We start from the raw sequence: 15,286 nt of genomic DNA on the forward strand, positions 1-15,286 counted from the left end.
GAAGCTCTCCACATAGTCATAAAAAATTATATTACAGAGGGCGGGGGGAAACAACAGGACCCGGTGGCCCCTCCCACAAACCAGTCATGGCTGTTAGAGCTGAGTACCGCTGCACCCAGCTACACAAGGTCTACTGTGTGATGTTTTACCAAATGGTGGCACACACATACAGAAGATGGAAAGAACTATAATACATTACTGAATGTACAGAATGCAACTTATCAAGAAATGATCCTGGTATGTCACACGATTTGCTCCTCCACAATTTGCCTCTGGCATGAGCAATACTGTAACTTGTTTCAACCCATGTACATTTAATATGCTTACATATTTCAGGACTGTAGGATTTAAATTCTTTATGTGATTTAAATTAAATCTCTTTTTCCAGGAAAGGGCTATAAATGATAGAAACACATGCTTTTTTAAAATGTGAAAGTAAAATATGTAATTATCTGGATTAGGAAAAATGAATACTTCATGCATAAAGAACTTTTATGTACTTTTTCCAGACACAACCATTGCACTTCTCCAAAGACTTAATTTCAGTTGTTTATAATCTTGTGTGCGAGGTAAGCTCTGTGTCTATTGAACTATGTTGGTACCTGAGACTACCTCTGACCTCAGTCCAGCTCTAGTTGTGGAGAATGTGGAAATGAATTCAGATGCATATCTCTATGTACTTCCCAGCTGAAGCAATACAGTATGTAAATATTCTGTCATCACCAAGAAGCTCATCTAGTCTATGCTAGTGGTTCCCAATCCTGGAAGCGTATGCCTAATTGTGCATAGTGGAGTCTCTTAAATGGATTAGGCCATTTTAATTTTGGGGAAAAAAGCGATGGTGAAATTGGTCCAAACTTCATTCTAGTATTACACAGAACTGAACCTGTGACATAGTTTCAATTATCTTTTTTAAACACAAAACACTTAAAACATAGCACTCGAGACTTCCTTAAAGAAACATTAGCAAAATATTTTAATAAGTGAAATGCTGGTACATTAGGAAGACCCAGACATCCCAGTCTGTCAGAGGCAACTTGTATATGCAGATGGTAGGACTAGTTTTGCTAAAAGGTAAAGGGTAGGTATCCCTGTGCTAACAGAAGCAACAACCAGTGCAACAGAAGGCTAATGCTTCATAATACTACCAGAAGGAGCAAAAAACACTTGTTTCTGCAACGGGGCAGTTGGTGGACCTTGCAGATGGGAGCACTGCCGATTGCCCCATTCTACAAACAAGCATTTGGGGGGCTCCTTTCAGAAGCACTAGTCCCTGTTGCATACCAGTGGTTCTTGGAGGCACAACAGAACTAGTGAAGGCACAGAAGTCGTAATGAATAGAGCCCTACATTCATATGAAATATGGTTAAGACAAAATCTGCTTTAGGATCGAGGTGGCCAACTCAACTTCTTTATTCACTTGGGCAACTCAGTTCACCAAACAGTGGACTCAGAACTGGAAGCACATGTTTTTACTATCTATCAATAATTGCTTCACAATTATTAAACACATGTGCTCAGGTACAGAATTACTCACAAAAATACTTATTTACATTTACATACCTCATCCAAAAGAGATGTAACATTAAGCAGGGAACTTGTGACCATCCAGATGTTTTTGGTCTACAAATCACATCAGCTCTAACATTGGCATGATGAATGAAGATGGAGCTGCAGATCAAGTCATCCAGAGAAGCACAAGTATTCCCTTAATCCCTGTATTAAGTATACAACACTTCCATTACAGCTTGAAAACACTGGGTTTCCTTTAAGAGGCAGACTGGTAAGCTTGTTACTGTACCTTGAATAAGAATTTGGAGGGGATATTGAGGCACAAACATAACAAAGATTATATTCTATTATACTACCACCCCTGCTGACTATAAACAAACTAATTAGCTTTTTGAGAGGCGGGCAGTTAAATCTACCCCACCATCTGTCATCTCTGTCTCTTAAAGAGCTGATCAATATAATTGTGACTTGATGCAGGTTGGAGTTTGGGATTACAACACACACTTGGTTTGTGTGAACAGTTCCCCATACAGTTAAGGACATGTGCACAGAAGCACGGCCTTCGCTGATCGAGACCGGGGAGCACACAGAATTCATATAATGGCAGCATAGTCCTATGCAGAAGGAAGGGATCACCTTACTAAGGTTGGCCACTACTGCTTTTATTTTCAAAAGGAACATAAGCACTTGTGAGCTTGAGCGCTACAGCAAAAGAACACTCAGTTTCAAAAGAATATGTTAAAAATATATATTAAGTAAAACTTTTTTAAAAAATGGCACAGGCACTGGAAAGATGGGGGCAGAGTGCCTCACTCACCCCCAGCAACACAAATACATTACACAACCACATTCTACACAGAATGGCTATCTCAACTGGCACTACATTATGGGGAGAAAATAAACATGTTTCTGGCAAGGGGAGGTTAAAAAACAGTGCATTTTCCCAAAAATGAAATGCTACTTTGAGGAACTATGTCTAGATTCCTTGAGGTCTCTGCGTGAACACAACCCTCAACATCTGAAAAGGCCACAAATCCACATATGCGGAACAGCTTGTAGAATTCCCCAGTGCTGTACCTGCAAAAATAAAAAAAAAGCTTACTTGCTATTTGTGAACATAGCAGTTTCTCTGTATCTTTTCATCAGCATAAAGGACTTCTAGTTTTCCTTCTGCACTTTAGTCCTTAGTTTGTACAGTTCCTCTTCCAAGCTTTTGATGTGTTCTTTGAGAACTGCTTTATCTTCCTGGGCTTTCTGGTCTGCTTGGCTCCGAGCTTCTTCAATCTTCCTTTCATACCACTTCTCCATCTGAGTTGATACAGCCTCAAAGAAGTACTGTGTAATTTCCAGAGCCTGAGAAGTGCCTGCAAGTTGAGAGCTGGGCTCCTTTCCTCCAGAGGCAGGAAGCGACTGCTGCTGCGCAGGTTGAGTCCCTCCAGCTTGATGGGACCTATGCTTCTGCTGACTGCTTCTGCCAGGTTTCTTTGTTTGAGTTCCCTTGTCTATAAGGCAGCCACTCTGTGACTCTCCCTTTGTCAATTCTGCAGGACCCTGTGAAACAGTTTGTAGCTTAACATGCTTTAATTTAGAACCCGAGTATTCAGCTGGTGGCAGTTCGTGCGGCAGTCTGCTGAGGCTTGCTTTGTCCTTAGGCCTCACAGCTTGAGGAGATGCTGCAGAAGGAGCTGGGCCAGCTCCAGCTGACTGGTGCTCTGTTCCTGTAAAGAAGTCAGCACAAACAATGAGTTGTTTCTGTGCACAGTGATATGAAAAAAGCAGATGCCCTCATTAAGGAAGGCTGTTTCATGGTTGCAAGCAAATTTCAGAATGCATACAGCAACTGAAAACATCCGTGTTTTATTGGCTATCTGAAAAAGAACTTCTGTTCTTTTTCAGTTCTGAAAAAGTTCTGAAAAAGAACTTCTGAAAAAGAACTAGTACTTTCTAGTGGAGTAAGGGCATATATTTAATTGCCAGTCATCAAGCGTTCAGGAATCAAGCGTAGAGAAACCTACTCCAGTGCAGTGTTTTCTGGATAGTTGCCTTTTTTTAGTATATTCCTATGAACGGGGTTTCTCTGCAATAAAATCTGAATAAAAAACAACAGAAATGCAAAGTCCTGGGTAAATAAAAATGTCATACTGGAAAGATGATGAATTTACCAAGGACTTGAAAATAAATTGCATTTCTGTTGATATTTAGTTTTCAGGTGCATTTGCTTTGCTTTTTACAAGCTTCCGAACACTGAGTTGCTAATCAGTCTTACTTTTCTGCTGTAAAAAAAAAAAAAAGGAACTTTTTTGGGGGGAGGGCGGTGTTACTGGTAAATATTGAGTTAGATCCGGATGTAAGCTGGATCACTACTATTGGAAAATAGACTCCCCACACATACTTTCCCATAGCAGGTCCTCCAGACCACTGAAACGCTGCTCGGAGAGACAGGAGACTCTGCTGAATGAGATGAACTCCGGGGAAGGGAGATCACCAAAAATCAGGTGGAGTGTTCCTCCAGGAGCCCCTTCCTATTGCAGAAGGCAGATCCTGGATCTAACCCCTGCCCTGGATTTATTCTTGGTTCTGTAAGCCCCTCAAAGAACTTATGTTAGTGGATGGCCATATAACTATGGTACATAAATAGTCTCACTTTAATCATCTTTGTTAAGTTTCTCTTCTAGGCTAATTCCCCTTCACAGTTTTAACAAGAGCTCTCCAGAGTGCCAGTTGCTGCTGAATGTACCTAGTCAATCCTTCCAAGTTCGCAAAGTAGAGAGGCAAGTCTGTATTTCCTTCCATGGCACTGAAGGTGCTGAAGATTGCCCATCTGTGTTTGATTGCTGGAATGATTTTGAGGCCCCCAGTTCAATTCATGGCATCTCCAGAGATGGCAGGAAAAAATTCTTCCTGAAATCCAGTAGAGCCACTGACAGTCAATAATGGACTAGATAAGCCAATGGCTGTAGTAGCAAATGGCTACATCCTACTATTCTTCACCTGAAAACAGTTGTTGTTGTTAGTCGCGAAGTCGTGTCCAACCCATCGCGACCCCATGGACAACATTCCTCCAGGCCTTCCTATCCTCCATCATCCCCCGGAATCCACTTAAGCTCACGCCAACTGCTTCAGTGACTCCATCTAGCCACCTCATTCTCTGCCGTCCCATTCTTTTGTCGCCAATTGTTCCCAGCATCAGTGTCTTCTCCAGGGAGTCCTTCCTTCTCATTAGGTGGTCAAAGGATTAGAGTTTCAACTTCAGTATCTGGCCTTCTAAAGAGCAGTCAGGGTTGATCTCCTCTAGGATTGACTGGTTTGACCGCCTTGCAGTCCAAGGGACTCGCAGGTGTCTCCGCCAGCACCACAGTTAAGGCCTCAATCCTTTGGTGCTTAGCCTTCCTTATGGTCCAACTTTCAAAGCCATACATTGCAACAGGGAAAACCATAGCCTTGACTATACAGTTTTGTTGGCAGGGTGATGTCTCTGCTTTTTAGTATGCTGTCTAGATTTGCCATAGCTTTCCTCCCCAGGAGCAAGCGTCTTTTAATTTCTTGGCTGCAATCCCCATCTGCGGTGATCTTGGAGCCCAGGAAAATGAAATCTGTCACTTCCTCCATTTCTTCCCCATCTATTTGCCAGGAAGTGAGAGGACCGGATGCCATGATCTTAGTTTTCTTAATGTTGAGTTTCAAGCAAACTTTTGTGCTCTCCTCCTTCACCCACATCAAGAGGCTCTTTAGTTCCTCTTCACTTTCTGCCATTAGAGTGGTATCATCTGCATATCTGGGGTTGTGGCTATTTCTCCCAGCAATCTTAGTTCCAACTTGTGATTCATCTAGCCCCGCCTTTCTCATGATGTGCTCTGCATATAAGTTAAATAGGCAGGGTGACAGTATACAGCCTTGCCAAACTCCTTTCTCAATTTTGAACCAACCAGTGGTTCCGTGTCCAGTTCTCACTGTTGCTTCTTGACCCACATAAAGGTTTCTCAAGAGACAAATAAGATGGTCTGGCACTCCCATCTCTTTAAGAACTTGCCACAATTTGCTGTGATCCACACAATCAAAGGCTTTTGCATAGTCAATGAAGCAGAAGCAGATGTTTTTCTGGAACTCCCTAGCTTTTTCCATGATCCAGCATATGTTGGCAATTTGATCTCTAGTTCCTCTCCCTCTTCAAAATCCTGCCTGTACTTTTGGTAGTTCTCGGTCCACATACTGGTGGAGCCTAGCTTGTAGGATTTTGAGCATAACTTTGCTAGCATGGGAAATGAGTGCAATGGTGCAGTAGTCTGAACATTCTTTGGCATTGCCCTTCTTTGGGATTGGAATGTAAACTGACCTTTTCCAATCCTGTGGCCACTGTTGAGTTTTCCAAATTTACTGGCATGTTGAGTGTAGCACTTTTACTGCATCGTCTTTTAGGATTTTGAACAGCTCAGCTGGAATACTGTCGCCCCCACTAGTGACATTTTGCTTTCTTGCATTCCTTTTTCTTTGGGATGGTTTTAGTTGCTACCTCTTGTACAATGTTGCAAACTTCTGTCCATAGTTCTTCAGGCACTCTGTCTATCAGATCTAATTCCTTAAATCTATTTCTCACCTCTACTGTATATTCACTGAAAACAATGTATGCTGATAATTGCTATTAGCTTCTCTTGACTGGTGTGGAAAAGGATACCATGACATAGGGAGAGGGTATGTATGTTGCCTCATACAATACACACACACAGAGATGAAATTTATATTGACAGCTCTATTCTATGCCAAAGGACCCATGCATTAATTTTATTTAAATTATTTAAACTTATTTTTAATGCAACGGACAAATGTAGCAATTTAGTTACATTATTGCTAACTAAAACTTGAAAAAAATACCTGATGTGCTGGCTTGATGAACAACAAAATACTGCTTCCCAAAGCTCTCTTGCGTTGCTGGCACTCTGCTCTTTCCAGTGTCTTCTGAGAGACTATTCTGAAGAACTGAACAAGAATGCTGTTGCGAGCCATCCGACTGCAGCGGGGTTTTACAATCCTTTGTACTATGAATGTTCTCTGTATCCAGAGTCTCAGTAAGTGACTCACACGTGGACAGATTTGATTTTGGTCTTGAAGATCTTGAATCTCCAGAAAGCTTCAGCTCCAGATTCTGAATTTTTAAGATACACCAAGCTTTCAATTCCCCCACCAAAGTCATCTGAAAGAAAAAAAATCAATGTACAAATAAGTAGATGTTAACAACTATCTCACTTTCCAGCTGCTAAACACATGCCGGGTTCCTCGTGCAGCCTGACCCAAACCTATTTAACTCAGACCAAGATGTCACAGATCTTCCTTCCTTCCTAGCAAGAGTGCCAAGAACTGGATCCTTAGCAGAAAGCAGCACAGAGTGAGTTTCACGGCCAAGTGGAACCTGAACCACTGAGTTCTTATCCATTGCTCCTTTTATTCTATATTGGGATTGTGCATGGTGGTAGACCTGTTTGGAGACTAGAGTTCTGCACTGCGAATAAACCCTATAAAGCTCAGAATAAAAGCTGCAAGGGATAAGGACCCCTACTGAGAGAAGAATCACCAGCTTCCCTGGAAACAGAGGTATCTGCTTCTTTTTCTATTATTGATGAAACACAACTTTAAAATTACTGGAAAAAATCCTTTGAAGACTGGAATTCAGATGTCATCTACCTGAAAGACAATGAAAAGGCAGAGGAGGATTACTTCTTTTACCAGAAATATTAGATAATATGGGTTAAGTCTGTGGATGATTTTCAGTGGGAAAAGAACAGACTTCCCAAACTGGTGCTGTTCAGAGGGTTGGGAATGATGAGAGTTGTAGTCTGGGGAAGGCTGAGAAAGACGGCGGAAACTGAATTCTGTTTAAATTAAAGGAGCTATTTTCAGGCATCTAAACTGTGAATGTTCAAAATAAAAATGTTTTTCTCTGTCTTCATTTCGCCACCCCAAACCTGCTGTCACCTTAAAGGTGCTTTCAGGTATAGGGTTCCAAGCACTACTAACTAGAAGGCGCTCTGCTGCAATTCTGTTCTTTTTTCTTAAAAGTTTTCTGCAGTAAGAGAAAAGATGGAAGGACAAGTAGGAAAACACAGGAAGGGTACAAGCAGATGGTATCTGCTCCTATTACAAAGTTCACACTGTAAAATTCTGTGAAGGAAGCAGGAGAAGTGCAGCATAAAAGCCTCATCTGAAGCACCTTTATTGTTTTAGATTGTTTCAGCACCTTTATTGTTTCCTGCCTTTTTGCGTTTCAATGGAAATGTTCATATTCGTTATTTTACATAGTCCATAGGATTCTTTTCAGTCCGGCTTCAAACCCGGGTACAGTACTGAATCTGCCTTGGTCACCCTGTACGACGACCTGTGCAGGGAGAAGGACAGGGGGAGTACATCCCTGTTGGTTCTTCTGGACCTCTCGGCGGCTTTCAATACCATCGACCATGGTATCCTTCTGGATAGACTTGCGGGATTGGGGGTTGGAGGCACTGCTTTGCAGTGGTTCCGCTCCTATCTCAACGGTCGATTCCAGAAGGTAGTGTTGGGGGACCATGTCTCTACGTCATGGCAGCTATGCCATGGAGTACCACAGGGCTCCATTCTATCCCCTCTGCTATTTAACATCTATATGAAACCGCTGGGAGAGGTCATCAGGAGGTGTGGGCTGCGGAATCATCAATACGCTGATGATACCCAGCTCTACCTCTCGTTTTCCACTAATCCAGGTGAGGCAGTGGCTGTGCTGAACCAGTGCTTGGCCGAGGTAAGGGAATGGATGAGGGCCAATAAACTGAAACTCAACCCAGACAAGACGGAGGTCCTGTTGGTTGGCGGATCGGGTTTCGGAGAGGGTGGATTTGACCTGGTCCTGAATGGTGCAACACTCCCTCTTAGGGATAAGGTCCGCAGCTTAGGAGTACTCCTCGACCAGGAGCTTTCTTTGGAAGCTCAGGTGACAGCGGTAGCGAGGAATGCCTTCCTTCAGCTTCGGCTGATTAATCAGCTGCGCCCCTACCTGGAGTACGACTGCCTGGCGACAGTGACACACGCGCTGGTGACTTTCCGCCTAGACTTCTGTAACGCGCTTTACGTGGGGCTTCCCCTGAAGACAGTCCGAACACTTCAATTGGTGCAAAATAGAGCTGCCAGGTTGCTGACGGGGATGGGGCGTTTTGCTCACATGACTCCAGTCCTCCGTCAGCTTCACTGGCTTCCCATTGAAGCCCGGGCCCAATTCAAGGTGTTGGTTATGACCTATAAAGCCCTAAACGGCTTGGGTCCTGGCTACCTGAACGAGCGCTTACGTCCGTATATGCCCGACCGCCCTTTGAGATCTGCGGGAGTCCCTTCTCCGGGAACCCTCCATGAAAGAAATTAGGAGAGTAAGTACCCGGAGGAGGGCTTTCTCTGCGGTGGCGCCCAACCTATGGAATTCACTCCCCAAAGAGGTCCGCCTGGCACCGTCATTACTGGTTTTTCGGCGCCAGGTAAAGACCTTTTTATTTAAACATCATTTCAATTGTTAAAATATATGATCTGGCCAGGGCAACTTCTTCTTCCTTCTCTTTCTCCTCCTATATTTTTATTTTATACTGATAATTTTAATTTTATATTTGTAAATCAATGTATTTTTTGTATTTTTGTATTTAATGGTAATTTATTATGTACTATTGTATTTCAATGTATTTTATCATGTTGTAAGCCTCCCCGAGGTTTCGGCAAGGGGCGGCATAGAAATGTTATAATAATAATAATAATAATAATAATAATAATAATAATAATCTTTTCTCCTGTACCTGACGTTTTTCTCCTTCATTTCTTTCCAATTCAGTGTGCTCCTGAAGTCGATGCAGGCACTCCGTTCTTTCTGCTGACAGCCTCTCTGCCATTAATTTGTCTAAAACACGGAGCTGTAAGAGAACGGAAAGGTTCAACAGAAATGACATCAATGCATAAATTAACTTATTAAATCTTGTTACTTAGTAAAACTGCCCTCCATCCTTTGACTTTACAAATGGTACAATTTAGAGCTAAAAAGTACATCTGCAAAAGACATTTATGAAACAGTATATTTCTACTGAATACAGACTGAATTCAATGTTCAAAATATTAATACATTACAACTTATTTCAGACAGCTGCAAGCATGTTTCTAGGGCAAGGACAGGCTCATGGCCTCCATACAGACATTGCTGAATTTGATGGTAGCAAAAAAGAAAATTAATTGCAGCATTAGCACCATGGAGCACCAAAGCAGTTGTCTGCCAATATTTGGTGGTTGCCTCCTGCCTTTTTCCCCCTTTTCTGGTAAGGTACCAACAGGGTGATCCAGGAAGACTTCTGCCCTTCCAAACTCTAAATCTCCCCCACCCACCTACAGTACCTCTTAATTTCTTTCTAAGACGATTTATATTGAACATCTGCCAGGAGTATTACTAAACTAGAGATGTAAAATAAGGGGTGCCCTACACATACAGGACTGAATCCAACCAGGGTCATCTTCCGGTGGAATAGAAGCCACTGGTGGAACAGATTCCCCCCTTCCCACAGTCCTGTGCTCCGAAATGTTGGGGTTGATAAACTCTAGTGGAGAGAAGTCCAGCAGGACGTCCACTCAGATGACAGTGAATTTACCCCCATAATCCTAATGTGGAGACTGCAGGTAATGGCTTCCATACTGTTGCTTTTCCAAGTGGCAACTGTACTATGTACAGCAGCTTACCACATGTAGAACTCCAAAAAAGCTTCCACATGATACTTATAGTCAGTAGACCACTGAAGTGTTCTTATCAGGCTCCTAATGCTTCCAGACCCATTTTGCCTCTGAGATGCCTCCTTACCTGATGCTGAGTTCTGTTTTCCATCTGTCCGAGTTTGCTATTCATCTTATCCTGCACTGTCACAAACTCTGCTTTCATTTCTTCCATGGCAGCTGCCAGCTGGTTCTCTACTTTATTTATCAGGGGCTCACAGCGGCATCCATTTATTGGTGCCTGCAAAAAGAGGACAACATTAAGCATTTGACCTTTTTGGTCAAATGTACCTTTTGGTTAAGTGTACAGCAAAGACGATGGCAGTCAACAGCAATGTATAAGGCTTTCAAGAGGAAAAACAAATGGGAAGAAAACAGCAGATATGTAGATTGTACGCATGAAAAATCAAGCACTGCAAATAAATTAGATATGACCTGCTTTGGAGAAACAAGCCTGTAGGCAATAACTTTAATAACTTGCCTGAAATGCTTCAGTAAAAATGAGCTTTGGTAGAACTGTAACATTTCACATTACAATCCTGAATCTGTGTTATCTTAATAAACTTATGCCAACAAAATATCAATAATCCCTCCACTCTCATTAACCAAACCTGAACCAAGGAGTATTACTTCTAATGATCTCTCATTGAGAATACAAGTTCTCTTTTATTCAAGGTGCAACCACATGTTGATCTAGACAGAAGAGAATCTAAAACACTTTTCAAAGCAACACTTTCTGGATGATGTTAGAGATGTGGAACAATAGGATTGTGCCCTTCAAGGTGCCTTTTAGGATTAAATAAAGAAAATATCTAACGTAGGTACTTGAAGTTTCTGATTCTTGAGTATTAGCTCCACTGTCCTTGCAATCAGAAATTAACTTGGGAATCCAAATCAAATCAAAAAGTCATATGCGGAGCATTTCATACACCTCAACATTTTTGGATCCATTGCCTCATTTGGGGCTTTGAGAAACTGCTGTAGGCGTCACCACAAAAAGCTCCCCCCAGTTTTGTGTTGCTAGTCATAGAACTGTCTAGTCAAAAGTGAGGCATAGGTGGTAGAGAGGAAAAACAGCAAGACTAGAGGCCAGAAGGGAAGGGATGACAGCAAGGCAATGGGGTAGAGGAGAGAGAAGGAGTAAGGCAAGAAGGTAGAAAGAAGACTGCCCTAGCCTTCTTCAAGTTTTTTCTTAATTCCATCTTTGAGAGGACAGGAGAGGAGAGTGACCACTACTACAGGTTCTTCCAGGCACTATGGTGCCCATGGGTGCCATATTAGGGACACCTGGTATTTGCCATTAATTCCTCCAATACACAGATTAAAAATTGTTAAATTTAGGATCTTCAAAATTCCTTTCCTGTTTTATTTCCCCAAGAAACTCGCTACGTACATACATAAAGTTTCATAGGGAATGGCTGAGTTACCTGCATGATTTTTCCATCCTTCCCACGGTAAAGTGTATATAGCTGGTAGGCTCGGAATTCATGGGGAGGTGGCGGAGATGCACAACGGTGTTTGCTTCTGCGTTTTGACAAGTTCTGCTGTACACCCGGAGGCATTTGCTGGTCAGCTGGAGATGTGGGGTCTGAGAGTGCTGAAACCTGAATATAAAAGAAATGCACGCATTTGATTGGCATATAAAACTTCCTGTTTTTCTGACTAATTTTATTTATTAAAGGTTTCATCCAATGAAACCGCCCTTAACCCTTGGAAGTCAGAGCACTATGGGCATCCAATCAAGGGAGGGAAAGTGCAGCAGCAAAGACTGCTTCCATGATTCTCCTACCCGCAAGCAACATAAATGGCTTTTTTGGGGTGACTGTATCTTTTGTCCCTGCTTGCGAGGAGGAGAGGCTGAGGTGCTGCCAGGCTTCTTGCATCCCAGCAGAGCCCCACCCTAGACCCTCACCTGGGGAACCAAAGCTAGCATAGGAAGAGCAGCTTTTCTGGGCTGGAATGGGGCTTCTGACCCATCTTTTGGCTCTCTAGACAGTATCTGACAGCCATTACGATTGCACCCTAAATGCACACATTCTGAAACATTCCCCATTCTACATAAGCAGATGCATTTCACAAGTGATTCAGCCAATCTCCATTTCAGGGCAATATTTATGCTTAATATTAATAACTAATCATTCTTTTCTTCAAACAGCCAAAAACTATCAAAAGGTTCAGGACTAATGCATTCCATTTTATTTTAACTGCCTCTGTCCGAATCCCCCACTGGTACAAACATGGACATAATGCAGACCCAGTTTCATTAATGCAAATCAACTAATTGCTTTAACTGTATTTGTAGCAACTCACATCCTAGACAGCTTTCCTAAAACACTGGGTAGAACAGAAAGCCTGTAATCAAAGCTTGTCACATACACTCTGCATGCACTGGTTATATTGATTTCAACCTATTTTTAAAAGTACAGTAAAACCTTGGATTGTGAGTAACTCGGTCTGCGAGTGTTTTGCAAGACGAGCAAAAAGTTTTTCTAAATTTTAACTTGATAAACAAGTGTTGTCTTGCAGTACGAGTATAACGTGGTCTTTGCCTGCCAAGCATCACGTCACAACTGAGCGCCAGTTCTCTCTCTCGCTGCGGGTGCGAGTACAGTACAGTCTCTCTCCCCCACGCCCGACCGCACCCATGACCACGCCTGTCTCCCCCCCAGTGCACCCACTTCAAATTTTTGTGGTTAAAAAAAAAGTTACAGAACAGATTAATCTTATTTATATTGAACCTTATGGGGAAATTTGCTTTGATATATAAGTGCTTTAGGTTACCAGCATGTTTCCGGAACGAATCACGCTTGCAATCCAAGGTTTTACTGTACAAGAACGCGATCCTCAGCCTAGTTTCTCCTGTGACATTGTCCCTTTCAACCTATAGGAGGACTCAGGGAGCAAAAGCAGGCATTGGTGAAAAGCCCAATGCTGACGGAAGAAGAGAGGAACAACCCTGATGAAAAGGCCTCCCTTTTGTCACTCTTTGCCACCTAGTACCTTCTCTCTCGATTTCTTTTTTTTATTCTTCCTCCCTCTGGACTCTGCTAAAGGCAGTTGCGCGTCATCTTTTAGGTCACCTCTCCTTTGGGGCGCCTGGTCACTGCTGTGAGTGTCTTCAGCTGCAGAGGCGCTGCCCTGTTTCAAAATAAAAGGCATGGACAATGGTGAAATGGACTCACAGCTTTGCTTTCAAGAGAGGTGCTTGCATTCGATCCTGATTGCAAAGTTGCATAAATTGGAACAGAGGATGATGAGAGGCATCAAACAGGTTATGATCATAAGAACAAGTATTTTGTTCCAGGGCTTACAGCACAGTGGTAAAAAGGTGAAAATCCTAGTGCAGCTTCAACGACTTTCCAGAGGCCCTTGCTGCATGCAGACCAGGTTCCTTGTCTTCTGAACAGACAAAGCTGGCCTTACCTTGCTTTGTACCACCTCATCCCTTGGGACAGACTGAGCGCGTCTTTCCTCTTTGAGTTTCTCTCTTTTCTTCCTCAGGCTCCTTCCACGGTTAAAACGTGAGACCTACAAATAGAAATATTTCCAATGCCACTGGGACAGATCAAGTAAGAGCATGAGTCATAACTAACTTAAACACCATTGATGTTAATGATTCCACAATACGACTGACTAATTTGGATGGAACTCCATGGATTCAATCCAGTGCTGGCTGTCTTGGAGCAGGATCGACTTCCCTTCCCAACTGTAGTGCTTCCAAATGCCACCACTCTGGAGTAGTGGGGAGAAATTCAAGAGGAAGTCCCACTGAGCAGGTGGAAATAAGTTCATTCTGCACTGGAGCTACTGAAACACCACCAACTGCACTTGTAAGAGGGACATGTGTTCCAGCGGCCGGTGTGTTTGTAAAGCAGTGTTTCTGAATCCATCACGAATGAGCTGTACTCGTGATATACCTGGGGGGCCTTAGTGAGCAGAAGGGCAACTTCAGGGTTGTTGTTCTCCTGAGCAACTTCTAGGGGGGTTTGTCCAGCCTGTAACAAAACAAAAACATGTCAAGATATTGCTGAACATTTACCAGCATGTAGCTAAATACTGTTTATTTAATTTTAATGTATGTATGTACTGCTAAACATAATTTTAAACCATCTCTGTGTATTTATTTTGTCAAAACTACCATTTCAGCCGGTGCCCAGCAGAAAATAACCAGGAAGGATGTGGAAAAGAACTTTAGCACTTACATTGTTCATTACCGTCCCATCAGCTCCTGCTTCTAGCAAAAGCTTGGCCACCTTCTTATGATTTAGTGCAGCAGCTACATGAAGTGCTGTATCGCCAGCCTGGAAAAAGCAAAAGCAGAATGCAGCCTGGACATGGCCACGTCGGCCTTTCACACAAAGCACCATCCTATGGCATGGTGAGGAACTGGGACAGGCACAAATTCTTGCATTCCATATTGAGTAGGCATTCCAGCAGTTGTTCCAGGGTGTTGCCTTTTCTAGCTATCACACAGTAGCTTTTGGGCCTAACTAGATATTCAAAAGGGATCTGAAGGAAGCCATAGTCAGTGCTTATCAGACAAGACTCAAAAGCCGAAGCTTCCTCCATGATGACGTGAAATTCCTTCAGACACTTCAGTTCCACTTTTCTCAAGGCCACGGGGATTCAATAAAGGCAGCTTAGCAGAAAGACAGCCTAGCAAAAGCAGGCCAAATGGAATTGCTTTGAAAAATGCTGCCAGGCTTGTTTGTGTGTTTTTGTCTTTTGTCTATTATTAACTGGTTATATAAGAGAAACAGAAGCATTTCAGTCCAATACTGATCTAATATGCAGTTAAAGAAGTTCTGGAACAGGGAAAGAAGAAACCCTTAAGTTTAGCATTTGGTGATGGTCACAAACACACCAGGATCTTCTCAAGAGGCCTAGCAGGTATTGCTAATCCTGCATTAATGGCAGCAAGATGAGCTGATGTGGACAGTATGTTGAGCGATCCCATCACTGCTATGCAACACAGCACAAATCATCATTTACCCTATTTTGCTGGTGAAACAAATCTTGG

The 15,286-nt window shown here is 42.7% G+C and overlaps 1 protein-coding gene across 2 annotated transcripts in view; it reads right to left on the reverse strand.

The window, feature by feature from the left end:
- Window positions 1–2,237: 2,237 nt before the first annotated feature.
- Window positions 2,238–15,286, reverse strand: part of ANKRD6 (ankyrin repeat domain 6) — a 38,789-nt gene continuing 25,740 nt past the window's right edge. For both annotated transcript variants that reach the window (XM_044449346.1, XM_044449340.1), the window contains 9 exons: window positions 14,469–14,567; window positions 14,184–14,261; window positions 13,690–13,794; window positions 13,267–13,404; window positions 11,694–11,870; window positions 10,355–10,507; window positions 9,312–9,425; window positions 6,382–6,700; window positions 2,238–3,230 (listed from right to left, as the gene is read on the reverse strand). In XM_044449346.1, the coding sequence (XP_044305281.1) occupies window positions 2,671–3,230; window positions 6,382–6,700; window positions 9,312–9,425; window positions 10,355–10,507; window positions 11,694–11,870; window positions 13,267–13,404; window positions 13,690–13,794; window positions 14,184–14,261; window positions 14,469–14,567 (1,743 nt within the window). In that variant the 3' untranslated portion in view covers window positions 2,238–2,670. The remainder of the gene's footprint in view (window positions 3,231–6,381; window positions 6,701–9,311; window positions 9,426–10,354; window positions 10,508–11,693; window positions 11,871–13,266; window positions 13,405–13,689; window positions 13,795–14,183; window positions 14,262–14,468; window positions 14,568–15,286) is intronic.

This window comes from Varanus komodoensis, unplaced genomic scaffold (genome assembly GCF_004798865.1).
Source record: "Varanus komodoensis strain SLA01 unplaced genomic scaffold, ASM479886v1 scaffold1, whole genome shotgun sequence".
Classification (NCBI taxonomy): Eukaryota; Metazoa; Chordata; class Lepidosauria; order Squamata; family Varanidae; genus Varanus; species Varanus komodoensis.